Source organism: Amphibalanus amphitrite, unplaced genomic scaffold, assembly GCF_019059575.1.
Source record: "Amphibalanus amphitrite isolate SeventyFive unplaced genomic scaffold, NRLGWU_Aamphi_draft 000916F_arrow, whole genome shotgun sequence".
In the NCBI taxonomy this organism is placed as follows: Eukaryota; Metazoa; Arthropoda; class Thecostraca; order Balanomorpha; family Balanidae; genus Amphibalanus; species Amphibalanus amphitrite.
The window spans coordinates 190,788-218,385 of record NW_024882410.1 but is presented as its reverse complement, the minus strand read 5'-3'; the positions used below and the strand labels follow the sequence as shown (position 1 = coordinate 218,385).

General features: G+C 46.6%; 1 protein-coding gene across 1 annotated transcript; it reads left to right on the top strand.

Moving 5' to 3' along the window:
• Positions 1-79: 79 nt before the first annotated feature.
• LOC122368036 (zinc finger protein 2-like) lies at positions 80-27,598 on the top strand. The gene is made up of 5 exons (XM_043341629.1): positions 80-448; positions 4,843-5,063; positions 5,607-5,755; positions 7,503-7,636; positions 26,031-27,598. Exons 1-5 carry the CDS (start codon positions 379-381, stop codon positions 27,335-27,337), a joined length of 1,881 nt encoding a protein of 626 aa, XP_043197564.1. The 5' UTR covers positions 80-378; the 3' UTR covers positions 27,338-27,598.

The window sequence follows — 27,598 nt, the reverse complement described above, 5'->3', positions numbered from 1 at the left end:
TAAGATGAGTCATGACTTTAATCAATTGTTATTTTCATAAAACATGTCTCTCATTTTAAATTTTTGAATTAAAAAAATTGCTTATTTTTTAGAATACGATTTGTATGTATCTTGCTAGTTTTCATAGCAAAACACGAAGTACTTGTAAATGATGACATATGAATCTCGACTATTATGACGCGGCTTTGCTGCATTACCACGTGTGAGTGTAGTCAGTCGTCGCGCGTGAGTGGTGTTTTTATTGTTTTTTGGTGGTCATGGTGGTTATTTCATTGCAATTTCTTTGAAGGGTATCTCCTGTATCTGTTTCATTTTGAGTGCAGGGCCTTTGCAGGCCTTCCGTAATCCGTTGTTACCGAGTACCAGTACAAGTACAGAATGGACGCCGAACCAACGCAGAAAACGAGGGATCTTGATTTGGATTTAAAGATGGATCAGCAACAGCATGGTGAGTTGTTTCATCCAAGCTCTATCGTCCTGGGGAACATTTAAAGATGAGCCATTGTTGTTGCGAGCCGGATTCATTTTCATCCAGCAACGCCAGTATTTGTGTATCAGCTGGGGAAACTACGAGGCGCCAAAATAAAATATGATCAGCCAATCAATCACTTGAGTGGGCTGGCCAATGACCATATATGGTCATAAAATCAAAAAACTTGGTCAAATCCCTCTTTGGTCAATCTCCCTCTTTCAAAACTTGGCTCAATCCCGCCACTACGCCGGACATATTCGGCATAACGTGTATATTTTCCAGTCTGGCCTACAACCTACCAACCTACAACCTGCCAACCTACAACCTACAACCTGCCAACCTCCAACCTACCAACCTACAACCTACCAACCTACAACCTACCAACCTACCCTGCAACCTACCAACCTACATCCTACCAACCTACAACCTACAAACCTACCCTACAACCTAACCCTTTTTATAAATTTAGTCCGAATGGTAAAATGGGCGGATTTAACCCGCGAGTTGCTGGGGGGGGGGGGCGTTAAACGCCCCCACTTTTTTCGCTGGGCCATAGCATAAAAACGGCGCGCCAAATTTTGGGTACCTGTAGGGAATTGATTGAAGTTTATTGTGACAAAGTTTCAAAAAAATCGGTCCGAAAAATTTTGAGATCAGTTGGGGAAACTACGAGGAGCCAAACAAAAATTGGATTAGCCAATCAGCGGCTGGAGTGGGCGGGGCGATGACCATATATGGTCATAAAATCAGACAACTTCATCTTTTCAATGAATTTTAGCATTCAAATGAAAAAATAAGGCATAAGAATGTTTTTTAACCACACAAAACCTACACTCACCCGGTGCATAATTATCTGGCGGCTCTAAATCGCAGAGTTACAACGCAAGGTCAAACCGTGATTGGCAAATATGGCGGATTGAAACAGACGCGCCAAAAAATGTAAGCAGTACCGTGGTTTTAAAATGTCATTATTTTTATTATTTTGTTTATGGTTTTTCTAATTGTAGTTAAGTTATTATTTAAGAATTAAATATTTATGTTTATTGTAATTAAAATAAATCTTTTAACAATTTTCTTTCATAAAACCAATCCATTTATTGAATGGCCAGCTGATTGTGACGCCCAGAACCTGCAGAAAAGCCGTTTTCCCATCGCCATTTTCGAGTCAATTCGCCGAATTTTATCTAATCACACTAATTCCTAGTGAAAAATGGAAGCCTTTTCTCTCCAATAAGTGGACGCGATACCGCAAGTACCGGCTTGTTATACCGTTTTTCACCCTTAGTAGCGGGGGCTGCATTTATGCCCATATATGGTCATCAAAAGTCCATTTATTGACCAATCCATTTTTTGACATTCGCCTCGTAGTTTCCCCAACTGAGATATCGAGGTTTTAGTGACGTCATGATTTCTGAGTTTTCGACCAAAAACGGCATATGTTCAAAAAATCATATAAAATCACAGAAAAGACATACAGACATGCAGTAAACGCCATTAGACTGCCAATACCATGAACAATCAAATGGCTATCTTCGATTATTGATTATCGTTCCGCATTTTCCAAAATCTTGAACTGAATCTTGGCAATTTCTCGTGACTACTTCACGACCATGATACATGCATTTCTTAAATTGAACTTTTTGAGCCAAACACGTACACATATGATAAAATGAATGTCACCATCGTGTTCTACGCCCCAAATTACCCATAAAACATGTGCCACGGGCTGCGAATATCAGTTTTGATTTTCGGGGATATGTGCCTATCCGGTTGACCTGACCTTGACCCTGACCTATGCTTGACTGACCCCTACATGGAGCTGACACTCTTGTAGGCCTTATATGATGGATTGTGCACCGTTTTGACTTTTGACAGAGTTTATGACTAGAGGCGCCCATTGCGAAGTCCTGAAGTCCATTCTACTGAAAGCCTGATTTCCGGTGTATGACCTGACCTTGACCTGACCTGTGACCTCAAAATTCAACTTTAAAATGCTCATCTGAAGCGTCTCGTCGCGTTCTTTCGTTTGCCGCCTCGTGCGTTTCGCTGCGCCTATTGGTTCTCGAGTTATCGGCTGGGGGCGTTTAACGCCCCCCCCCCCCCCCAGCAAACGGTGGGTGGCGAAATACCCCAGCAACTGCCGGGTTAAGGAGTCAGAGCCTGCACTAAGCATGGCTGTTGTGCTGACCCTGACCCTACCACCCGATCGCGCAATGCCAGTTGTATGGCAGAATTTTGTCCAAACGTTTAACTGCCCTCACGACTGGACATGGCCCCCTACGCTCACTCACGTTACCTGGCTTCTATGCGGCCCCTGCCACACCACATAACTTTACCTGACTCAACGACTGGTTCGGTGTAACTTATAAATATTTTGTGTAAAAAGTATCATAAGTATCTATGCGTGATCTCACTTTTCTACCTTAGAAGGATGTGTTCTTTCTAGTGATGTCAATTACGGAAAATCGGAATACCGATACCAAACCAAATACCAACCAAAACCATGGAGAAATACCGAAACCAAACCAACTTGGGATCATGAGGAAAATACCGACCTTTTACCGATTTCTTAGCCTCTTAAACATTAGCGAGGGCTCATGATACCAACAAAATACCAAACACATTAGGATTGAAATACCAAATACCGAGTTGGTATCGGTTTGGTATCGGTATACCAAAAAGTTGGTATCCGATTGACATCTCTGGTTCTTTCTTTCATGATTTTGTTTTGTGATTTTTTCCAGTTTTAAAAGAGTGCAAAAGAGGGAAATAGCAAGGCATGGATCTCAAATTTGGATGTGGATAGAAGGCGGTAGGGACTATTACATATATTCCTTTTTTAATTAGAAAAAAACTGTGAATTTTTGCCTACTTTATTCAAAAAATTATTTTTTGATTTTTAGGGGCCAAAACTCAAAAATTTCAGAAATCCGAGACAGCAGTTTTGTAGCCCTGTTCTACTTCTTTTATATGTTTAATCTTTTTTCTGTACCTATCTCTAAAGCCTAGGCTCTTCCCGCGAAACCTTTTTTGGGTCGAAAATGGTAGAAATGACATAAATCCGACGTCATTAGCCGCCGACCTATCATTGGAGAACTGTTTGGTCACAATGTGTAATAGCTACTCCCGGGAGGGTACTGAAAGTTTGGTGACGATCGGCGGAGCGGTTCTGGAGCTATATCGGAAAAAGCTAAGGGGGGGGGGGGGGGGCAAAAGCTCATCAACGTCCCAAAACTACATTTTTGCTCAGGTGTCAGAGGAGAAATTGCAGACCAAAAATGGGATGAGTGAAAAAAATTGTTGGCCAGGCTAGGCCCTAAAAGAGTGGGAAAGAATAAAAAGCATGACTTTATCTGCAATTTTTGCAGATAGTAGAATGCAAAACACATAACCACTTAACCTAAAAATATTTGACTTACCATTGCCTGTAATCTCTCCCAAGGCATGCACATACACATTCACTAACCCCGCGTTCGATGTCTCTCGGACGACGAAGATTCAAAGTCGTCCGGCCAATCCCGTTCAAATTCAGCGGGGGCTCGGCTGCGGTTATGGAACGTGATTGGCCGGACGACGTAGAATCTTCGTCGTCCGAGAGACATCGAACGCGGGGTAAATCATAAGTTGTTATAGAGCAAATGTCTCAACAAAATCCGTTCATTTGGCTGTTCGCCTTCTGCAAGCCAAGCCACAGACCTGAGATCAAATCTGAGGCGAAGTTGGCGAAAGGTCTTTGAAAGAGCTGCTTATTGAGAGCTGTCTATTGAATACGTTTATTAGTATTTTCCCAGTTGCTAACATGTTTAGGTATACTGAAGTAACACTAAGAATGCTTTCGGCTCCTGATCGAGCTAGAGCTTCGCTGAAAAAAAGAACGAGAATGCCAAGACGAGAGAAAGCCGATGATAGGTACCCAATGTCAAGGGCTTCGAACATCCCACGTCAACTCCCAAGTAGGGAACATCTGGACCTGCTAGAACTGTGTGAATGAAAGTTGTTATTGGGGTAACGAGGTCCAGATTACAAATGCTATACTAGTATTAAACGAAGACGATGGCTATGCATTTGGGGCAGATCAGGTCAGGTCATGTAGACCAGTGGTAGGCTTTCTGCCAACAGGGTTAAAACCAGTGGCTATCAACACTGGGCGTGTGAGTACCCTACTATATTTGCCTTGTGACAATCTGCTTTTTGGTACATTGTTGTTGACATACTGTATCATTGACATTGATGATATTACGTGTCATTAATACTATGTATAAGGAACTGCTTAATTACTGTCTTGCTACCTATCTACTTGGCTTATTGTGATTCGGTATAGTTATATTCGACGTGAACTGACAAGTGTCTTTGGACCCCTATTCCACCAGTGTCTGAACTACTGCCGCTCATGCGGGCTGCGTCAACGTCACCAGGAGAACCAAAGTGGTCTCGGAAGGGCTCTCCGGACAGCGACGAGGAATGGGGCCCGTCACAGTGTGTGAGGAAGTCCCAGAGGCTGAGGGACTCTACTCCCATAGACAGTGGCTCTGAGAGCGACTTTCGGCCAGTTGTGAAGGAGGAGATAAAGATTGAAGTTACTTCACCAAGGGTAAGCGAACAAATGCTTGGTGCTCATTTCTATTATTGTTTTTTTTTTCTACCAAGTTGTTATGCACCAGACATGTGCACGGATCCCAGACAACCAATCACGGAAATCGAGATGGCCATTAGATTGACGGTCTTCAAGCAAGAAATTATGGTGGAAAACATGGCTCATAGAAGCCTCTCAATGAACCAACTATTTTGCATTCCTTCAGGGTTAACAGTTCTGAGAAAATCCCTCAAGATCCATCTCGGATCCATGATTCGTGGCCATGGATCCGAGATGGATCTTGAGGGATTTTCTCAAAACTGTGAACTCTGAGGGAATGCAAAATAGTCGGTTCGTTGAGAGGCATCTATTAGCCATGTTTTCCACCATAATTCCATGCTTAACGTCCACTAATCTAGTGGCCATCTTGATTTTCGTGTTTGGTCGTCTGGGATCCGTGCCCATGTCTGTTATGCACATTTAAGGTGTGTCCCAATTCAGACTGAAGTGGGTAACATGTTTTGTTTAACATTTCCGATTTTTTTTTTTTATCTGCTCTAGGTTGAGCGGCCGTCGTCTCCCTCGGTGTCCGACGACGATCCTTTCTCGGACCGCGCTCTGCATTCTTTAGTGAAGGAGGAAAAGTACCGACCTCGATCACCGTCACCGTCTGAGGACTTCATCGGGTTCACTGAGGTGGACCGGGACAGGTGAGCGCACGACTCAAGGGAAGACCGGGTTCAATTGTAGCTTTTTTTTGCATTTTATCATGTGGTGTAAAAACGTTTGCAGTTATAAAGTTCTTTCTTTTATTTTCATAAACTATGATGTTTTTTCTTATAAATGCAGTTTAAACATTTCCGAAATACATCTTTTTGGGTCAAAATTGTGGTCCCAAAAAGTCAGTTCAGCTGTTACAATTCACCCCAGATACGGGGTCAAAAGTAACACCACCCGGGGACAATTTTACCATGTTAACTAACAGGTTACAGCAACACAATTTTTTCCAAAACTTTGGTTTAACAAACGTGTTGAACACTTGTCCATCTTCCCAGACATGGTACAGGAACGGTTCTTCTCAGGAAAAAAGGCTTAAAACCTTGCACTTATACGGGGGTCGGATGGACCTGTTCTCCCTCGGCTTTTCGCAAATAAATCGAGTAAAAAGCTGCCGATTGCCACAAAACTTACAGTTCTCTTAATTCTAGCAATGTTTCATCTACGAGTGGCAGAAGACGTATGTACCTTGAAAATTTGATGGCCTTGACCTAATGGCCTGTGACCTATAACCTGTTACATTTAACCCCTGCAAGAATGTTACAATTGTCCCCGTCGCGCCGTGACATATTTTAGACGAAACTGGCGCAAAAAGATGAAGCGTGGTCAGCATCTAATGCTTGCTTTCAATTTATGGACTACAAGCCTGCCAACGCTTTCACAAAGTCTGAACTCGATGTATTATCAATTGTGGGAATGAACTAATCAAATATAACGGTATAAAAATTTACAAAATTCTATCAAAAACACAATACTGTGCACACTTGCACAGCCATCGACATACCCGGCACTTTCGTTTCAAACTCCGTTGAGAAAGGCAGTATAGAATTACGCATTTTCGGTACATATACTATTATACATATATCATATCATTTCTCGAGGCCATGTTTGGCCGGAATCGCGATTCGGCGTATGTTGGCTCGCATTAGCCGCGCGTGTGCAAGCTTTTCGTTGTTTCAAACGTTCAACATGTGATTCGATGTTGCTCCCGTGCATTAGGGTGGATGTCAAGGTCACCTGAAGGTCAGGTCAGGTCATTGGCCTTTGGTGACCTCGATTCACTTTTTCGAGTTTTTCATGTTTCTAGGCTAGTTATTTTAGTTTAATTCGAATTTAGAAACCATTTGAACATTTACGAAGTAGTTTTGGTGCCTTCGTAACATGTTACGAAGCTGTCAGAGGCGTTTGACACTTACTACGAATACCCATCACGACCCCTACTGGTTGACCTGACCTGACCTGACCTGGTCTAAATGCTTAAGGATATCATCTGTGATCAAAACTAACACGATATTCGTGATCATCACCCCGAAAAACCCCATAGCAGCCACACTTTGACTTTCTAACAGGTCCCGATTTTCCCGACTTTTGGGTCATTGACCTGACTTGGAAGGTCAACCAATGACCTAGGACCTTAAAATTGGGCATCATTGGCTTCCTCTCGTCACGGGCAACACGCTCGTTTTTTTCCGCGAAGCTCTAGCTCGATCAGGGGCCAAACGGCAAGGGGGAAGGAGTCCAACCGACCCCCCCCCCCCCCTACACGTTAGGAGCTGGCAAACGCCGCACACATGCGAGGGTTAAATAATTATGTGCTATTAATTACTAATTCTATATTGACTGCATAGTGCATATACGTTATACATTCATCAATTATGACATATCTATTGACCTACGCAGGACGTCAAAGCCCGTTCCGCGGGGCTCTGAGCTGCTGGTGTACTACGGAGACGACTCGGCCCGGGAACTGACCGTCCACTCGGAGACATCTGGGGAGTCTGTGACTTCCTCTCCGGCCGGACCTTCATCTTCAGGTCAGTTCATCGTTTGCGGCTCCGAGGGCTATGGGCAGGGCTGAGGAGTCGGAGTCGGAGTCGATAGGAGTCGGCAGGTTTGCCTGTAGTCGGAGTTAAGTCGCTTAAATCTTACCGATTTCGACTCCGTAGTCGGAGTTAACACTGCATGGCACTAGGTCATGTCTTACACCTGGTTAATTGACGATATTTCGCTCGTTGTCCTTTGAAAATCATATTTTGTTGAAACTAAGGACATATCCCTGTTTTAAAGGTAGTGTGCCACCTTTGAAAGATTTCCCATTTTATTTTTCCTAGGATAAGAAGCTTCTGTTTTTACCTAATATCGCAAAAAAAATCAAAAATGGGCCTGGAATAGTGCCTTTTTCGCCTAAAAGTTTTTCGGTTTTAAGATATGTATAACAACTGTAGTGGGCTCACCTGCAAACAGGCGTCGGGCAACAATCGCGAATGCGGCGCACTTGTGACAATAAGCAAAGGTCATTATAATTATAGTGTTACGACCATACGACGTACGGGAATGAGTTATCAGCTGTCTAATCGTAGACAACACAATGTCTAGCCTTAAACTGTAAGCCCGTATTGTATTGTTTCTTTTATTTGGCTGTCGAACATTATTTATGGTTTGAAATATGATTTTATGTAAAATAATTGATATGAAAAAGCCGTCTTATAAGTTATGACCCCATTTCACCACACGCAAGTGGCAGAAATGACAATGATCAGCTGACGCATTTTTCTTGGCCGAAGTCAGAGCGCGCGGCCCGACGCACCACGCGTATTTGGAAATTCCGACCTCGACGAGCATCAGAAGCCACCTAACAGGCGTGTTCGAAACCGCAGGAGATGATGATGAACGGGTTTATCGAAACTTGATTGGATGAGCATATCGGTAATAGCGATTTCAGTGTGTGCATTTATTGTTCATAGTGGTGTGAAATGTGGTTGGGGTACGACCGACAACCCGTCGGGGCGAATTTCGCACTGGGGTACTCAAAATTTGAAGAATTTAAGACGTTTCCATGAGTTTTGAAGGTAGGGCTAAGTTCTAAAAATCCGGTTCTCCTTATCTGGGCCATTAACTCCATACGGTCCAAGAAAGCTGGCACACTACCTTTAAACGAGCGTTTTCAGTTAAAAAGCTTTAGACGGCTGCTGCGTCAAAATCTGTTTTTATTTCTGCATGATATTTAAAAAGTACTTGCTTGCAATACAAGGCATTGGAGCGCCCAAAGGGTCGTAGTTCAGCCAAGGTAAAAAAAAAATCAGGCATATTGGGTGCTGAGACTAATGTTATAAATACCGTGGACTGAAATGGATATGGCGTCACTGGCTAAAGGTAAGGTGCAGAGAACGGCTATTAAATGCAAAACGGTTCTCTTGCATTTCAGTCCATCGTATCTTGACGGTCCCAGCGGCCGATTTCATAAACTTCGGTAGTGTGTCTGTTTACCATCCATGTGAATTATACGCCCTAAGAAATTACACCCTCTATAGATGTGGGTGGCTTTACTGGAATGGGGTGGCGTATTATTATCCATCAGTGGTGTGCTTTCGATTGTTTTGGACTATATTTTACCACATCCACTGCTGGTATTACTATAAATATTACCTAATGCTATGTATAGAAAGCACCCCTTTTATAAGATTGGGCCAATGAAGGTAAGTCTCTCGAGCTCGGCTTTACCGCTCAGCCGCTACGGGCCGAGGAAATCGGTCCTCGCCTGAGGGCAGGACGGAGGTCAGGGAGGGAGCGCGGGGTCAGCCGGGTATCGCCTGGTGCCGAGCGGGTGCCCCTCCCTCCCCCTCCTTCCCCTCTCCGACCCTCTCCGACCCTCCCTACCTCGGTGGCGGATTCCGCCAAGTTACCGATTCGCCTACGGTGGGAGGGCCAAAGCAGGGGACGTACTGTTTAGATATACAGTACACGCCACACGGGCTTTTGTCCCCGTTACCGCGCCGGCAGGGCTCTGGTCTGGACGTCGTTTGAGACTCGTTTGTTTGAACTTGGACGACAAAACCAGTGGACCCTGATCATTCACGGGGCCGTTGGGCAAGGCAGCCGGCGGCTCTGTGCACCGTCTTTCTCCCGTGAAGTTCCGACCGGTGAGCGGCCCAGAGCTGGATCTGCCGGACAACATTATCGCCGACCTCAGCAGCGACCAACTCCTGCTGTATCAGCACACCAGAGCCGTGCGGACGGGCAACACCTCCTCAAAGGAGGCCTGGAAGAAAATCGGTCCCCTGAGCCAGTAACGGCGGAACACCTTCAATAAGGGGGGGGGGGCACTGCCGACTTTTTGTCCCATTCTTCCCATGCAGCGCCCAGTAGCGGCGGAACACCTTCAATTAAGGGGGGGTGGGCACTGCCGACTTTTGGTCCCATTCTTTCCATGCAGCGCCCATAGGGCTAATGTTCAAATGCCAAAATCAAAGAGGGGGGGGGGGCTCGGTGCTCCGGTGCCCTTCCCTTTCCGCCGCCTATGCAAGACTGCACGGCATCCAAATTACCCCGGTATATGGGCCATTTGGCCGGGCGGAGAGATAGGTAACCATTACAGAGCTGAGACAACCTGAAAGATTGACGCCCAAGATTGTGCTTAACCCTAGAACGCCTAGGGGGGGGGGGGGTTGTATCAACCCCCACCCCCCTGAGGTTTTTTCGAAGTGCACGCTAAACGGCTTGTCGTAGCGGGCTGAAATTTTCAATACCCTCTGGGGCAACCTTTGCGCATCTTTTGCCGAAAAAAAATTGATCGGGTCATGTCAGGTCACGGAGTTATGACGTCATAAGAGGTACAGCCTCCGGCCGACAGTTACCAAACGTGTGCGCCGAGTCCCTAGGTTTTCTGCCGGTGATACCCACATTGTTTGATGGATCATGATGAAACTTCCCATGCATGTTGGGGCAAGCATTGGCTATCGTGTGGTGCAAGAAAATTGACCGGGTCAGGTCAGGTCACGGAGCTATGACGTCACAAGAGGAACAGCGTCCGGTACTACTTTTGAAAAGCGCCCGAACCACTATTTTGCTAATTCTTGTCACCTCAATGGGAATATGCAGCAATATTAGCTTCTATAGGGAGCAAATGAACCTCCCAAATCCAAAAATACAATCAGATTTCAAAAATTTAAATTTTGATTTTTCGAATTTCTGCCGCCGACTGTGACCTTGCCGACTTCCGGCGCTCCCAACGCGCCATTTTTAGAGCTAGGGAAACGAAATACATACCAAACGATAGAGAATTGATCAAGGAATACGATAGTGAAGGTTTCAAGTCGATATCTCCCACCGTTTTGCCGCAATCGCCGCGGAAAGTTGAAAAAGTTTGATTTTTTCGGAAAATTTGACCTTTGACCGGTCATAAGTAGGTCAAATGTTGACCTAGGACCAAAAAATATACCACCAATCGCGAGATCTCGTTGAGAGCAATCCGTTGGTTTTTTCTGCTAAGCTCTACGACCTTCCGTTTCGAAACGCCAGGGGGGGGGTCGTAACACCCCCCCCCCCCCCTGGTCGTTCGTGTTATGAGAAATGGCCTGGTCGTGCGAGGGTTAACTCATGAATTCTGGATTGACTCGACTCATGACTGGTGTGACGATCCAGATGCCCCAATGCTGACTCAAATGATCAGCATCGTGACTCGTCTTGGATTCGCCTGAAATCCTTAATTTTTCAACAGACTAGGCTTAAACTCGATTCATTTGAATGGCAGTGCAAGTGAGGAGCCACACTTAATTTTCGAGCTTACGAATCATGAGTTAAGCGCTGCCCAGTGGTAACAACAGCCAACCGTAATGGCCGCCAAACGTAGATTGCTTTAGACGACAATCGCACTGCAAAAAGAACGAGTTGGTTGTTAATTTCAAACTCTGTCGTGAACATAAACCAGTATAACGCCTTTTGGGGCGACTAACGGAGCGGGCGAGAGGGTGGGCCTTGCACGTGCGAAATTTCGAGGGGGTACCTCCAACTGACTTGTGCAAGGCACCCTATTAACCGGCCTCTAGCGATGTGCCAAATTTGAGCATAATCGGCCCAGCCGTTCTCGAGATCTGAAAGCGGCACCCTGCACGTGCGCACGTGCAAAATGGGTCCCAACTGACTTGTGCACGGCACCCTACTAACTGGCAGGGCTGCGGAGTCGGAGTCGGAGTCGGAGTCGGTCGGAGTCGATAGTTGTGACCGGAGTCGGAGTCGGAGTCGATTTTAGAAACCCGAGCCGGAGTCGAAGTCACCGAAAATCTGTCGACTCCGCAGCCCTGCTAGGTCTGCGGAGTCGGAGTCGGAGTCGGAGTCGGAGCTGGTTTTTGAAAGTCGGAGTCGGAGTCGGAGTCGCCGAAAATCCATCGACTCCGCAGCCCTGCTAACCAGGGGTAGCCAGTAACAGTTGGTAGCATTAGGCCAAATGGGCGCTCAAAAACTACTACCCCATAGGGTTTCCATGTTAAATCGACCTTTTTTCAAGCGAGCCTCACACGGTAGCTAAAAGATAAAGTGCCGATATTATTGTGGGGAAAGGTAGGCTCAAGCCTCCTCTACAACCTTTTTATCTAGCGTTTTTCGATGCGGAGGCCATAACAGGTCCAAAAAGCATTGGGCGCTGCCCGAGGTACCAAAAGCCCCTCCGTGAGAGCGGAAGTTCCTGCGCATGCGCACATTGCCTCAACCCTGTACTGGCGTACATGAGTGATCCTGCTCACGGACTCGGTCAGCCAATCAGCGTCCCAGATTACATTGATAGATGTCGCTAGCATCACGTAATTCCTGCTTGCGAACACATTTTAAGAATGAAACAGGTGCGCCATTTCCGCCTTCCATTGATTCCTTCCATCTTAGTATCAACTATACGCTTTTCAACTAACTTTAGACTAAGTTTTAAACTATGGTCAGTATGTTATTTCTGGTACATATAATTTAAAAATAACTGTTTTATGGATTTGGCTTTACCCGTCAGAATCGAATACTCTATTTTTTCCATATACAAAAAATATATCACATACTCTGTAACTTGTCGAGGTAAAATGGGCGCTTTCCGCGTCGTTGGTGTACCCGTTGTTCTATATACCCTGCTGCTAACTGGTCCCTAACCAGGCGCGGATACAAGGGGGGCCATGGTCCCCCCCCTTGGCCGATTTTTTTTCTCAAAAATGAAATAAAAAGTTAAAAAGCTGAAAAGGGGGCCTCCTGAAAATAAAGTGGCTATTCATGTTGAGATGTTGCCTGAACAGCTAGATAAGCTCAATAGACGCAGTTTTTTTGGGGGGGGCCAACAAGTGGGAAGATGGGGCCTCCAACAGGTGGGATTATGGGGGCCTCCTGGTTTCTAATGGCCCCTCCCTTGGAGATTTTCTGGATCCGCCCCTGTCCCTAACCATGTACCAAATTTGAGCGTCATCGGTCCAGCCGTTCTCGAGATCTGGAAACGACCCCTGCACGTGCGCACGTGCAGCAGCACCCCAACTCTGGCACAGGGATATGCAGTGCCTAGTGGGTGCCTACCTACATGCCAACTTTCAGCGCAATCGGCCAAGTAGTTACCGAGATTTGCAACAATTACAAAACTGACACCTCTTCGTTTTGCACGTGGCACGTGCATAAGGGGTCACCCACATGCATCGGTAATAGTCCAATACTTGGTAGAAGGAATGAAGCTACCCTACAAAAATTACCGCGTGTAAACCGGCCGGCCGCTCATACTCAGAAATTTCTCCGCAGGAAAGAATCCGCTCGCTTCGCTCGCTCCGTAATTAAAGGGACCCTCCCACCTTCAAAAAAGTTTATGAATTGGCATGAAAGTGATGTCGCTCGGTTCAGAAAGAGCGAAAACGAATATCTACCAAATTTCACCGAAAAATATTCACCGGTTTTCAAGATATTTGACTTTTACTTTTGTTTACTTTTTTGGGATCTCCGCTGTTTCTAGCGACTTTATTTTAGAAGTGCGGCGTTTGCGGCAGATGTTGCGCACAAATAGCATATACCACCGCGTGCTACAAAACGTTTTAGTCAAACATTCAAAAATCGTTAGATATTTGCGCTGACGTCACACATTCAGAGGGGTATTCCTAAGCATTAGCCCCTCTGAATCAAAATGCTGCAATTTTGAAATTCAATATTTCCGATTTAAGGCATTTCTCGATGTTGTGAGTGCCGAAACCGGTAATTGTGAGCCAGGGACCCCATTTTGGCTATCTCAACTCAAATCTAATGTTAAGGTGGGAGGGTCCCTTTAAAAACGATTCCAGTAGGCCCCGTTTTAGATCCAGCACTAAAACACATCCGGTGTAAAATACGGTCCCAACGGTATGGACACATCCAGTCATCACTGCGCTTCACTGTTCTTCACCTTTGTGCCCCTGTTTCTTCGACGGTCCAGCTCCCGACGTTCGATGGTTCGACGGTCCAGCTTGTGGACCCCGCTTTTTGCTCCTCGCCATACGTGCCTGTTGCTCGTCCTCCAAAGCCGTCCGCTCCGTGCCGATGGTCATGATTTTAGAACGCCCTTTCTTCCGACCGGCTTTTCTCGAACGTTGATGCGCAGCTGCGGAAGTGGTCGGATGGACTGGGCTTCCGACAAGCGACTGGGACACGGCGACAGCAGGCGGCTGGAGCACGGCCGGCCCCGGGGCTGGCGGCTGGAACACAGCCGCGGCAGGCGGCTGGAGCACGGCGGGGGCTGGCGGCTGGAGCACGGCCGAGGCTGGCGGCTGGAGCACGGCCGAGGCTGGCGGCTGGAGCACGGCCGGGGCCGCGGCGTGCTGATCTGCCGTCGCTGCGGCGACGACCGGTACGAAGACCGCCGTCGGCGCAAAGTCTTCGTCGTCGAAGATATCCCGGTTGAGTGGCGATATCCCGGCCGCTTCGAATCCCTTGAGGATGTTCTTCCGCGTGAAGGTGGCGACATAGACACGACGAAAAATCGGCGCCATCTGGTAGAGGTCGATGTGACGTACCGGGCTCACCATCTGCCGAACTTTGGTGGACCATATGCCGAAAGCCATTCAGCGGACACCTGAGTTAGGTCTCCCCTTGCATTTAGACTGCGCCGCATTACCATCCTCAGCGGCAGAACTTAGCCAGCGTAGCGCTCGCTCGCAGATTAGGCAAAAAAATCAACGGAGTCTCTGGGCGGCCAATTCGCCCCGTATGGGCGCACAATTTACCACAATATGACATTTTTAGGAAACGGGATTCGCAGACAAGGGGCATTCCACGATAGATCGTACCACTTTTTTCTAATTTGACACCCTCATCTCTCGGAATTTGACGAAAATTGGTCTCAGGGGTAATCTGGGGCTCTGAATCTACCTGTAACGATTTCAGGCTTATCAGATAAGTATTTTTTGAGTTATGGCGTATAACATTTTTTGGATCTTGCTTTGCAGCGCTAAGTTTGGTGGGCTGTAACTCTAAGACGGATTATTCAAATGCCAAATGTTAGATAACATTGAACTTGCAATGAAACAGAGATTAATATGTATTTTTGAAATTTCGAAAAATACGCTATTTTTGATATATGACATATCGAGTTTTCTTTCATTTGCATTTTTTGGACTTTGGGACCAAATTTTTTTGAATTTTTATTTCTTTAAAAAAATATTTAGCTCATTGTTAAGAAGTGTGCAAAAAATTAGGAAGGTGTTCTTTCTATAAATGTATTTATTTTACGTCACGATAACGGTTTCGAATAGTGATTTTGGGAGGGGAGCTTTCAGCTTACAAATGGCGTGGTAAAGCTGCCTAGTGACATCACGGGTTACTGAAATTTCAATTGAAGTCTTAGTCATCTGAAAAAAAATGAAAAGAGGGTTCATCCAACCCTCTTTCCTATAAGCGCGAGAGTGAAAAAGGCTGTTTGGTTCTGACATTGTTTTGGACGCCAATGACCATAGCTGTCCGAGATAAAAGTTACAGGACGCATACATGGTGTCCTCCAGAGGTCTCACACCTTATATATCTGGGAATTTTTGAAGGTCACATGAGTCACGTGACATCACTGTTATAAGTCAATGGGGAAATATAAAATCTGTTATTTTGGCGCCGATAATGATGTAAAACTATCTCACGTACATGGTATCGTGATTTTATGCACTCCTTGCAAGGTCCAATGCTTCACTTTTGCATTGTTAACCTTGCGTGACGCAATTTATGACGTCACTAGGGTCGTACGAGTTTTTCGTCAATAACTCCTGATCAAATTGAGCTAGAGAGTCGGGAAAGCCACCAATGGACTCCGGAAGACCTTCCGAATCGAATGATATGCCATATGATACCCTTTGCCCAGCTTCGTGACCTGAGGGGCTCTGACCTGACCTTGACCCTAGGTCAACTACTTAAGTTGACCTCACCCCAACAAAAAGTATACCATTCGACGCACCTGAGCTAGGCGAACACAATGATGCCAAAATCGCGGCTCTGCGGCCATTTTTTGCGAAGTTATTTACTAACCAGTATAACGCCTTTTGGGGCGACTAACGGAGCGAGCGAGAGGGTGAGCCTTGCACGTGCGAAATTTCGAGGGGTACCTCCAGCTGACTTGTGCACGGCACCCTACTAACCGGTCTCTAGCGATGTGCCAAATTTGAGCACAATCGGGCCAGCCGTTCTCGAGATCTGGAAGCGGCACCCTGCACGTGCGCACGTGCAAAATGGGTCCCAACTGACTTTTGCACGGCACCCTACTAACCGGTCCCTAACCATGTGCCAAATTTGAGCGCCATCGGTCCAGCCGTTCTCGAGATCTGGAATCGACCCCTGCACGTGCGCACGTGCAGCAGCACCCCAATTCTGGCACATGGATATGCATTGCCTAGTGGGTGCCTACCTACATGCCAACTTTCAGCGCAATCGGCCAAGTAGTTACCGAGATATTGCAACAATTACAAAAGTGACACCTCTTCGTTTTGCACGTGGCACGTGCATAAGGGGTCACCCACATGCATCGGGAATAGTCCAATACTTGGTAGAAGGAATGAAGCTACCCTACAAAAATTACCGCGTGTAAATCGGTCAAGTGGTTGCTGAGATATAAGCGTCGTAGAAGCGTGACCACGGCCGGCCGGCCGGCCGGCCGGCCGGCCGGCCGGCCGCTCATACTCAGAAATTTCCGTTAATCTAAGGAAAGACTACGCTCGCTTCGCTCGCTCCGTAAAAACCGAACCCGTAACTTCAGTCACTTGACCTGACCTCAGATGCTACCGGTTAACCTGAGACCTTAAAATTGGGTACCAATCGCTGCGACTTGTAACGGCACACACGTTCGTTTTTTCCGCGAGGCTCTACCTCTATTAGAAGCAAAACGGCGTGCTGGGGTCGTATCAACCCCTCCGAAACCCATTTTGTTTGCGGGAAAATGAGGAACTTATAGAAAGAACACCTTTCTAATTTTTTGCATGTCGATTTGCAATGACATGAAGTTCATTTTGAAAAAAATAAAATGTGAAAAATTTTGGTCCCAAAAGTCATTAGAGGCAAATGAAAAAAGATTAAGGTTTTTGTTCAGCAAGCAATTTTTTTTAGAATTTTTAAAAAGTAATATCAATTTTTGGTTCATCGCAAGCTTAGTGTTGTTTCCCGTTTGTTGGTTGCATAACCCGTTCCTGCGTTATAGGCCATCAAACTCACCGTTACAAACCGAAGTTAAAAAAATGTAATGCAATATAACTCAAAAAGTGTTGATCTGAGAAGTCTGATATTTTGCCAGGCGTCTTTGGGGCCTATGATTACCCCTAGGACCGATTTTCATTAAAATCTGAGAGATGAGGGTGACGGGCCTGGTACGATCTATCGTGGAATGCCCCAGCTGCTGGTTACTGGTTGGCGTCTACTCGTAACAGTTTCTAATTTTCTTCTAGTTAGTGGTAAGGATGATACTCCTTGTCCACCAGGCACTTATGAAGATAGCAAAATTTTGAAAGCTTACCTTCAGGCTTCACCTACATCCCTCAGCAAAAGTAACTACTCTTCTCAAAAGTCAAAATATTTTACTTGCAACCAATACCTGATCTTTTTCCCGTAAGTGCAAAACGTAAATATCATCCTAAAATAACCCGTAACAAGTTAAATTGCACATGCCGAGTGCTTGTTTGTTTGTTTATTGGAGCTTTAGGGTGCGCCCGCCGCCGACTAATGGGATCATTTTGCGCCGAGAACGTCATACTAGCAGAGCAACTGTGTCAAAATAGAGAGCCAGCTAGATTCAAGGACTAGAAAACCAGAGACTACATAAAAAGTTAACTATGTATGATAAGATAACGCAAACTTGTGTTAGACACTGACTAGATGTAAATACTAGAGAGGACTAGATGAGTTGGGGTCAGGTCGAGTAAATCACTGGGACTTTGATCGATCGGGTAAAGATCGGATGTGTGCCAGAGTACCAGAACGCCGCCAACCAATTTATCTCAGGATACATCTATTCAACAACTACGATGACAGTTAAGAAAAATTCAATGAATTGTGCACTGTAGCCCGCCGGTACTGTCAACACTCTGCTCTTAGGGGAGAACGGCGTCATTTGGCCGCCCGGGTCACTTTGGCCGCCCCATGTCTACGCGTTTTGACAGTCCCGAGCGTTTATTTTTGAATATGGCACTATCCGCCATCATAAGAACTACTTTACAAAGAAACTAAGGAAACTCGGTCACGCCCACTTTTTCGTAAAGCCAACCATATTTGAATTTTGGCTAGAAAACGTAACTTTTACTTCTTTACAAAAAGTTGCACGGTGTGCCATATTTAAGTGACATCAAAATTTTAACTCTATTGGTAGAAAATCTGGTAATCCAGGGAGCTGTCTTACCCTTTTGCGAGTTTAAGTAACAATTTTTGCTTGTGGGGCATTCCGCGATAGATCGTACCAGGCCCGTCACCCTCATCGCTCAGATTTTAATGAAAATCGGTCCCAGGGGTAATCATAGGCCCCAAAGACGCCTGGCAAAATATCAGACTTCTCAGATCAAAACTTTTTGAGTTATATTGCATTACATTTTTTTAACTTCGGTATGTAACGGTGAGTTTGATGGCCTATAACTCAAGAACGGGTTAAGCAACCAACAAAAAGTAAACAACACTAAGCTTGCGATGAATTATAAATTAATATTACTATTTAAAAATTCCAAAGAAAAAATTTCATTGTTGAGCAAAAACCTTAATCTTTTTTCATTTGCCTTTAATGACTTTTGGGACCAAAATTTTTCACATTTTTATTTTTTCAAAATGAACTTCATGTCATTGCAAATCGACATGCAAAAAATTAGAAAGGTGTTCTTTCTATAAGTTCCTCATTTTCCCGCAAACAAAATGGGTTTCGGAGGGGTTGATACGACCCCAGCACGCCGTTTCGCTTCTAATAGAGCTAGAGCCTCGCGGAAAAAACGAGCGTGTGTGCCGTTACAAGTCGCAGCGATTGGTACCCGATTTTAAGGTCTCGAGTCAACTGGTAGCGTCTGAGGTCAGGTCACGTGACTGAAGTTACGGGTTCGGTTTTTAGTAAATAACTTCGCAAAAAATGGCCGCAGAGCCGCGACTATGGCATCATTGTGTTCGCCTAGCTCAGGTGCATCGAATGGTATACTTTTTGCTAGGGTGAGGTCAACTTAAGTAGTTGACCTAGGGTCAAGGTCAGGTCAGAGCCCCTCAGGTCACGAAGCTGGGCAAAGGGTATCATATGGCATATCATTCGATTCGGAAGGTCTTCCCGAGTCCATTGGTGGCTTTCCCGACTCTCTAGCTCCATTTGATCGGGAGTTATTGACGAAAAACTCGTACGACCCTAGTGACGTCATAAATGACGTCACGCAAGGTTAACAATGCAAAAGTAAAGCATTGGACTTTGCAAGGAGTGCATGAAATCACGATACCATGTACGTGGGATAGTTTTAGATCATTCTCGGCGCCAAAATAACAGTTTTTATATTTTCCCATTGATTTATAACAGTAGTGTCACGTGACCGACCTGACCTCATGTAACCTTGAAAAATTCCCAGATATACAAGTTGTGAGACCTCTGGAGGACACCATGTATGCGTCCTGTAACTTTCATCTCGGACAGCTATGGTCATTGGCGTCCAAATCTAAGTCAGAACCAAACAGCCTTTTTCACCCTCGCGCTTATAGGAAAGAGGGTTGGATGAACCCTCTTTTCACTTTTTTTCAGATGACTCAGACTTAAATTGAAATTTCAGTAACCCGTGATGTCACTAGGCAGCTTTACCACGCCATTTATAAGCTCCCTCCCGAAATCACTATTCGAAACCGTTATCGTGACGTAAAATGAATACATTTATAGAAAGAACACCTTCCTAATTTTTGGCATACTTCTTAACAATGAGCCACATATTTTTTTAAAGAAATAAAAATTCAAAAAAATTTGGTCCCAAAGTCCAAAAAATACAAATGAAAGAAAACTCGATATGTCATATACCAAAAATAGCGTATTTTTCAAAATTTCAAAAATACACATTAATCTCTGTTTCATTGCAAGTTCAATGTTATATAACATTTGGCATTTGAATAATCCGTCTTACAGTTACAGCCCGCCAAACTTAGCGCTGCAAAGCAAGATCCAAAAAATGTTATACACCATAACTCAAAAAATACTTATCTGATAAGCCTGAAATTGTTACAGGTGGATTCAGAGCCCCTGATTACCCCTGAGACCAATTCTCGTCAAATTCCGAGAGATGAGGGTGTCAAATTGGAAAAAAGTGGTACGATCTATCGTGGAATGCCCCAGCTATGATAAAAAAGTAAAAACTGATGTCATAAAACCGTCGAAACAATAAAAATTATTAATTTTGAGAGAAACGATTGGAAATATAACCGTATAGGCGCATACGTTCACATATATCTAGTCGGTTACAGTAAACGTTTTCGTTGCACTTTTACAAGCGTACGAACACATGTAAAGTTATCTACCTGGGCAAAAAAACATCGCGATTTACACCTACATTTATTATTTAACCAGCGTGAATAACATTATGAATGTTAACCCTCGCCCTGGCAGGGGGGGGTCGATGCGACCCCCCCCCCCTAAGGTTTTTCGAAGATAGCGTAAAAACGGCGGCGCGCAGCGCCGCCAAATTTAGCACAGCCTATGGGGCAACCTTTTTACATATGACCTGAAAATTTCAGGTCCGGGTGACCTTGGGTCAGGTCACCAGGTCAGAAAAACCGGTACAAGGTCATGGTCAAATTTCAATTTTCTTCTTGCACCTGTCCAACTCACAGTTTTCGACTGACTTCCTTCAAACTTTCAGGATGTGCTAAGTTCACCGAGTTGTATAACATATAGTCCGGCTTTTTTGAGGTCACTGACCTGAGGTCAGTTAGAGGTCATTACGTCGTAATGTTAAGCCTATGGGAAAATACTTAATTCGGAAAATACTGGAGATATCCGCTTCGTTCTATCACTTTTGTGCTTTGAAACCACGGTACTTAACAGCAGGTCACTTGGTGCTTCTTTGTTTGGTGTGCTCATCCATGGGTCAGGTCAAATGGGGTCAACTGAGGTCAAATGACGTTTTTGCCAATAACTTGGCACATAATGACGCTAGAGCTTAAAAAATGGTATCATTGTGTTCCTGGTGATCAGCCGAATCGAATGATATGCGATATGATGCAATTTGGTTAACTTGAACTTAATTTATTAATTTAAGTTTACTTAAAATTTAAGAAAAACTTAAAGTACACTTAAGCAAGCTAAAAAGTATATCATTCGACGCGCCTTGACGTGCTGAGTTCACTGGTGCTTTTCTTTTTGCTCTATCATAATTAGATCAAAGGTTATAAGCGAAAAACTTTTGACCTGTTTTTAGCGAAATTTTTACATTTATACCCCCCAAAACCCCCCTAAATAATGACCTAGAGCAACCAAATTTGCACAGGGGCGAGAACTCCAGGGGGCCCACCTACCTACCAAATTTGGTGTTTCTAGGTGCCATAGGAGCCAATCGCGAGGGGGGGTCGCATCGACCCCCCCCTGCCAGGCCGTGTTATGAAAAATGCCCTGCCAGGGCGAGGGTTAAAGTAAGCCGCAATGACATTAGACTGCCGGGGTGTATGCATTCCGTCTCATTCGCTTAGCCATGTTAAAGTATAGGGCGCAATTGGGTTCTAATTGCGCCATCCCCCTGGCGCAATTTACAGCAGTTGTTGGCAAATGCGCCCTTTTACATGTTTCTGAAAAAGCAGCTGTCAGAAGCAAACGAAACATTCTTAATTGATCGGGAGGCTCTTAAATCGTAGCCAATGAGTTCCTCTTTGAAATGGTCACCAATGCATGCTTATATCTCCAGCGGTTTTCTTACAATTAGCGTTTTTCCTTAAGGTGGCGCAATTCACCCTCCTTCCCCTATACGCCAGGTGATCTACGTTCTGGTATGGGTCTCCCCTCCGCGGACAATCTGGTGCACGTGCCACGTGACTTTGAAAATTCCCGTGTTAAGCCAATGGGCAAAATGAAAAAATGCGTTCCACGGCAGATTGCTCGAAAACGATCCAAACGACCCCCCATTTTCTTACATGCAGGTCAACCACCATTCGTTGCACTGCCCATGGGTATGTCGCAAAGTGGCCGGAAAAGTCCAGAACCACGTGCAACGTGCCGTTTAAAATGACCCTGCACACCGGAAAACTTGGACTTTTGGACATTTCGGCAGAGCCTATTTTAAGGGAATTTGACTGGGGGGGGGGGGCAACCTGGAAAATTGTCTTTAATAATCCATTAACCCTCGCCCGTAGTGGTGTTTTTCCAGCTGCGAACGTATATGGGGGGGGGGGGGGTCCGTTGGACCCTCACCCTTGCCGTTTCGCCCCTGATCGAGCTAGAGCTTCGTGGAAAAAACTAGCATGCTGCCCGTCACGAGAGGAAGCAGATGATACCCAATTTTAAGGTCCTAGGTCATCGGTTCACCTTCCAGGTCAGGTCAATGACCAAAAAGTCGGAAAAATCGGGACCTGTTAGAGCGTCGTAAAGGGTGGCTGCTATGTTTGTTTTCGGGGTGCTGATCACGAATATCATGTTAGTTATGATCATCAGATCATAGATGATGTCTTCATGCATTTAGGCCAGGTCGGGTCATGTCAGGTCAGTTCAACCAGTAAGGGTTTTGTCGGGTATTCGTAGTAGGTGGCAACCGCGTCTGGCAGCTTCGTAACATGTTACAAAGGCACCAAAACTACTTTGTAAACGGTCGAATGGTTGCTAAATTCTAATTCAGCTCCAAAAACTAGCCTAGAAACATATAAAACTCGAAAATGTGAACCGAGGTCATCAAAGGTAAATGACCTGACCTTCCGGTGACCTTGACACCCACCCTAATGCATGGGAGCAACATCATATCCCATGTTTGAACGTTTGAAACCACGAAAAGACTGCAAACGCGCGGCTTATGCGAGGCGACATACGCCGAATCGCGATCCCGGCCAAACATGGTGCCATGGTGCTAGGCAGCCGGTGCATCTGAAAGAACTGTGGTGCCCCTGATTGTATGATTGTGTGATGTATTGATCACCAACAGGTAAAAACCCAATGACAGGTGAAGTCAGCTTCAGACAAGCCTGAAGTTCCAACGACAGGCCCGTGGTGCCCCTGACAGGCCCATGATGCCCTTGCGAGGCCGGTGGTGTCCCTGCTAGGCCGGTGGTGCCTCTGCTAGGCCGCTGGTGCCCCTGGGCCCTGACAGGACTGTGGTGCTCCTGACAAGCCTGGAGTGTCCCCGACAGGCACGTGGTGCCACTAACAGGCCCAAGGTGTCCCTGCGAGGCTGGTGGTGCCCCTGCCAGGCATGTGGTGTCCCTGCTAGGCCTCTGGTCCCCCTGACAGGCCTGTGGTGCCCCTGAAAGGGCTGTGGTGTCCCTTGGGCCTGACAAGCCTGAGGTGCCCCCGACAGGCCCGTGGTGCCGCTGACAGGTCCGTGGTGCCCTTGCTAGGCCTGTGATGCCTCTGGCAGGCCTGTGGTGCCCCTGGTGGGCCTGTGGTGGTAAATACCCCTCAGACAGACCCAAGGTGGTGTCCCTGCGAGTCCGGTGGAGCCCCTAGCAGGTCTGTGGTGCCCCTGGCAGACCTATGGTGCTCTTGCTAGGCTGATGGTGCTCCTGACAGGCCTGTGGTGCCCCCGACAGGCCAGTGGTGCCCCTGACAGGCCCAAGGTGCCCCTGCGAGGTCGGTGGGGCCCCTGGCAGGTCTGTGGTGCCCCTGGCAGACCTATGGTGCTCTTGCTGGGTCGATGGTGCTCCCAACAGGCCTGTGGTGTCCCTGACAGGCGGGTGGTGCCCCTGGCAGGCCTGTGATGTCCCCGGGCCCCAAGAGGGCGGGGGGTCATGACCCATATGACCCACCCTTGGATCCACCACTGGTCATTACTTGCAGATTGACTCATTTGACATCCATTGTAAAACAAGTCACAGTAGTATGTTTGTCACCCTATTCCTTTATGTCCATTTTTATAGTGGGCAAATCTCGACGACTGGGGGGGGGGCAATTCTGTTGAGTGAGGGGGCATTTGCCCTCCCCCAATTAACATGTTAAAATAGGCCCTGCATTTCGGTGCACCCATGATGCATACTATGGCGTGGGTGACCAAACAATGGGTGTCATCCGGTCGGCAACTGTTTAAGGTGTCGTCCAGTGGGTCTAAAGGCCTGGCTACACTATGCGTTTTCTTCGTGCGTTTTTTGCGTGTTTGCGTGTTTTGCGTGATATCGTTCTAGAAAAAAGAACGATATTACGTTTTTGTGATGTTTTTCACCTTAAATTTTAGTTACATAAGAGTTATATTAGCTTTTGTATATAACCAAAGTAAAAATTATATTGTTTATAACTTTTTTTCCTAGAACGATATTACGCAAAACACGCAAACTTGCAAAAACGCACGCAGAAAACGCATAGTGTAGCCAGGCCTTAAGTGGTAGGTAGTTCCAAACTTTTGGGATCCACCATTCTGGGGATTCTTTTTGGACAATATACTTACGTTTCTGGGCGCAATGTTCATTCCACCCAGCCAGTCGTCAATGCGTTAGGTGACCCAAATGACGATTGACCTGAAGAAAGTTGGGGGCGAGGAACACGCACGTGCCATCCGGTTTTTGATTGGGCGCTTTCATCTAGGAGATTTTTGCAGATATCTTTTTGATTTTTGAAAATGACCAAAAGGCAGAATCTCTGGAATCCTAGCGGCATGCCAGTCGTTGATAAATTATTATCCTCCTGCGGCCGGGCGCTTGTTTGCGGTGTTTGTGTTTGGCGGCTGGCGGGCGACTTTTAGTCGTTTTCGGTTAGCAGTTAGCGTCGGTGCGATGCGGGCGGTTTTATTTCTTTCGGCGTTTCGCCGTTTTTTGTGTAGTTTGCGGCGGTCGGGCGAATTTTTTTCGACGTTTGCGTTGGCGTTTCGGGCGTGCGTTTTGCACGTTTTGCGGTGTTAACGTTTTGCGGCGGGCGGGCGTTTTGTGTTTTTTTTTTGCGGTGTTTGTCTTTGGCGGCGGCGCGGGCGGGCGGTCGATGCGGGCGGTTTTCTTTTTTTTTGCGTCGTTTGCGGTGTTAAATTTGTTTGCGGTTGGCGGCCGTTTTTTCGTTTTTTGCGGTGTTTTCTTTTGGTGGCGGGCGGGCGATTTTTAGGCGTTTTCGGTTGGCGGTTAGCGGGCGTGCGATGCGGGCGGTTTTATTGTTTTGCGGCGTTTTTGCGTTTTTTTGCGTTTTGCGGCGGGCGGGTGTTTGTTTATTCTTTGCGACGTTTTCGTTGGCGTTTCGGGCGTGCGTTTCGCGCGTTTTGCGGTGTTTGCGTTTTGCGGCGGGCGGGCTTTTTTCCTAATTCAAAGTCCAAACCTTCGGGCCCCAGCGCTCCTCGAAAAGCGCTGCCCTCGAGTTAGTCAAATATGTTCCAAAGTTCGTGTTTGTTTTAATAGAACTAAGATCTTCGGTGATCTCAACTATTAAAACAAAGGATCATGCGAGGATTCATGCTCCTTCCGTATTGGTTCATGGCTTTTCGAGCCGCATCAAAAACCTGGGGGTTCCGGCACCACTACGTACTGCGTTTGTGGCCACTCCATTTTAATCTTTGTCAAGCAACCGATCTTGTCCAATGTTCATTACGTGTTTATTGCCGTCGCAAGGTTACCGGCTGGTGACTGCTTATTCCACCACTGCTCCTCGACCTCTCCCTTCGTCGTGACCGCATGTCATTCATCGGTCAGTATTCAGTGGCTCTCATACTTCTCCGGCTAGCCGCGGATGGGACAGCTAGCGCCTTAATCCTACTTCACCGACACTAAGGGAACCGATGCATATCCTTCACTGTCATTTCTCAATGCAATCATTTTAGCCTGATGTTTTACATATCTGGCTAGAAACATTGTCGATCTCCCTCAATCTCTAAATGTGTTTTACAGGTATTGGTGGTACACTTCGGTGTCCCCACTGCGGCTTCCGATGTCTGGGACAACAACGTCTGGACAGACACGTGAAGAGAAGTCATGGTCACGTCGACAGGAACGGCAGATTCAAGTGCGAATGGTGTCAGTACTCGACCGACAAGTCCAGCGACATGAAACGCCATCAAAGGACTCACACTGGGGAGCGGCCGCACCGCTGTGATATCTGTACGGCACGGTTCATTTTACGGTCACACCTCACGGCACACATGCTGACTCACACTGGGGAAAGGCCGTTCGGCTGCTCTGTCTGTACGGCACGGTTCACTACACGCTCCGCCCTCACTACACACATGCGGACCCACACGGGGGAGCGGCCTTACGACTGCTCACACTGCACGGCCCGGTTCACTCAACGGTTCAACCTCACTCAACACATGCGGACCCACACTGGGGAGAGGCCGTACGGCTGCTCCATATGCACGGCACGGTTCTCTCAACAGTTTACCCTAACAAAACACATGCGTATCCACACGGGGGAACGGCCGTATGGCTGCTCCATCTGCACGGCACGGTTCACTCAACGGGTCAGCCTCACTAAACACATGCGAACCCACACTGGGGAGCGGCCGTACAGCTGCTCCTTATGCACGGCACGGTTCGCTTTACGGTCTCACCTCACCACACACATGCGGACCCACACGGGGGAGCGGCCGTACGACTGCTCCTTCTGCAAGGCACGGTTCACTGAACGATCAACCCTCACTAAACACATGCGGACCCACACTGGGGAGCGGCCGTACGACTGCTCCATCTGCAAGGCACGGTTCACTGAACGATCAACCCTCACTAAACACATGCGAACCCACACTGGGGAGCGGCCGTACGACTGCTCCATATGCACGGCACGGTTCTCTCAACAGTTTACCCTAACACAACACATGCGTATCCACACTGGGGAGCGGCCGTACGACTGCTCCATCTGCAAGGCACGGTTCACTGAACGGTCAACCCTCACTAAACACATGCGGACCCACACTGGGGAGCGGCCGTACGGCTGCTCCATATGCACGGCACGGTTCTCTCAACAGTTTGCCCTAACAAAACACATGCGGATCCACACGGGGGAACGGCCGTATGGCTGCTCCATCTGCACGGCACGGTTCACTCAACGGGTCAGCCTCACTAACCACTTGCGGACCCACACTGGGGAGCGGCCGTACGGCTGCTCTTTGTGCACGGCATGTTTCGCTCGACGATCACACCTCACCAAACACATGCGTACCCATGCGAAGTACAACCGCACTGATGCCACTTCTGTCTAACGGTTCGGCAGTTTGACTCACAAAAGTCAGTTTTAACTGGTACATAGTTTTGAGGATCACACAGGTATGACCGATGCTGTAAATGGTTTGACTGTCGAAATGCAATGCTGAGACGCATCGACAAAGGTATGACCGGCCATTGTTGTGCGTTTGATCTTTGTGTTTTATCTGTCCTGTGGTTGCCGTTTGTGAGGTCTCAGGTTTGTTGCTAATCGTGTAACATCACCCGGTTTCTGTATGTCAATACAGGTTGATTAAGTA

Bases quoted from the DNA above. Each gene is read 5' to 3' on its own strand.
- LOC122368036 (XM_043341629.1), top strand. From the start codon at position 379: ATGGACGCCGAACCAACGCAGAAAACGAGGGATCTTGATTTGGATTTA. The intron at 5,756-7,502 runs GTGAGCGCACGA...TGACCTACGCAG, and splicing joins ACTGAGGTGGACCGGGACAG to GACGTCAAAGCCCGTTCCGC. The intron at 7,637-26,030 runs GTCAGTTCATCG...TGTGTTTTACAG, and splicing joins GGCCGGACCTTCATCTTCAG to GTATTGGTGGTACACTTCGG.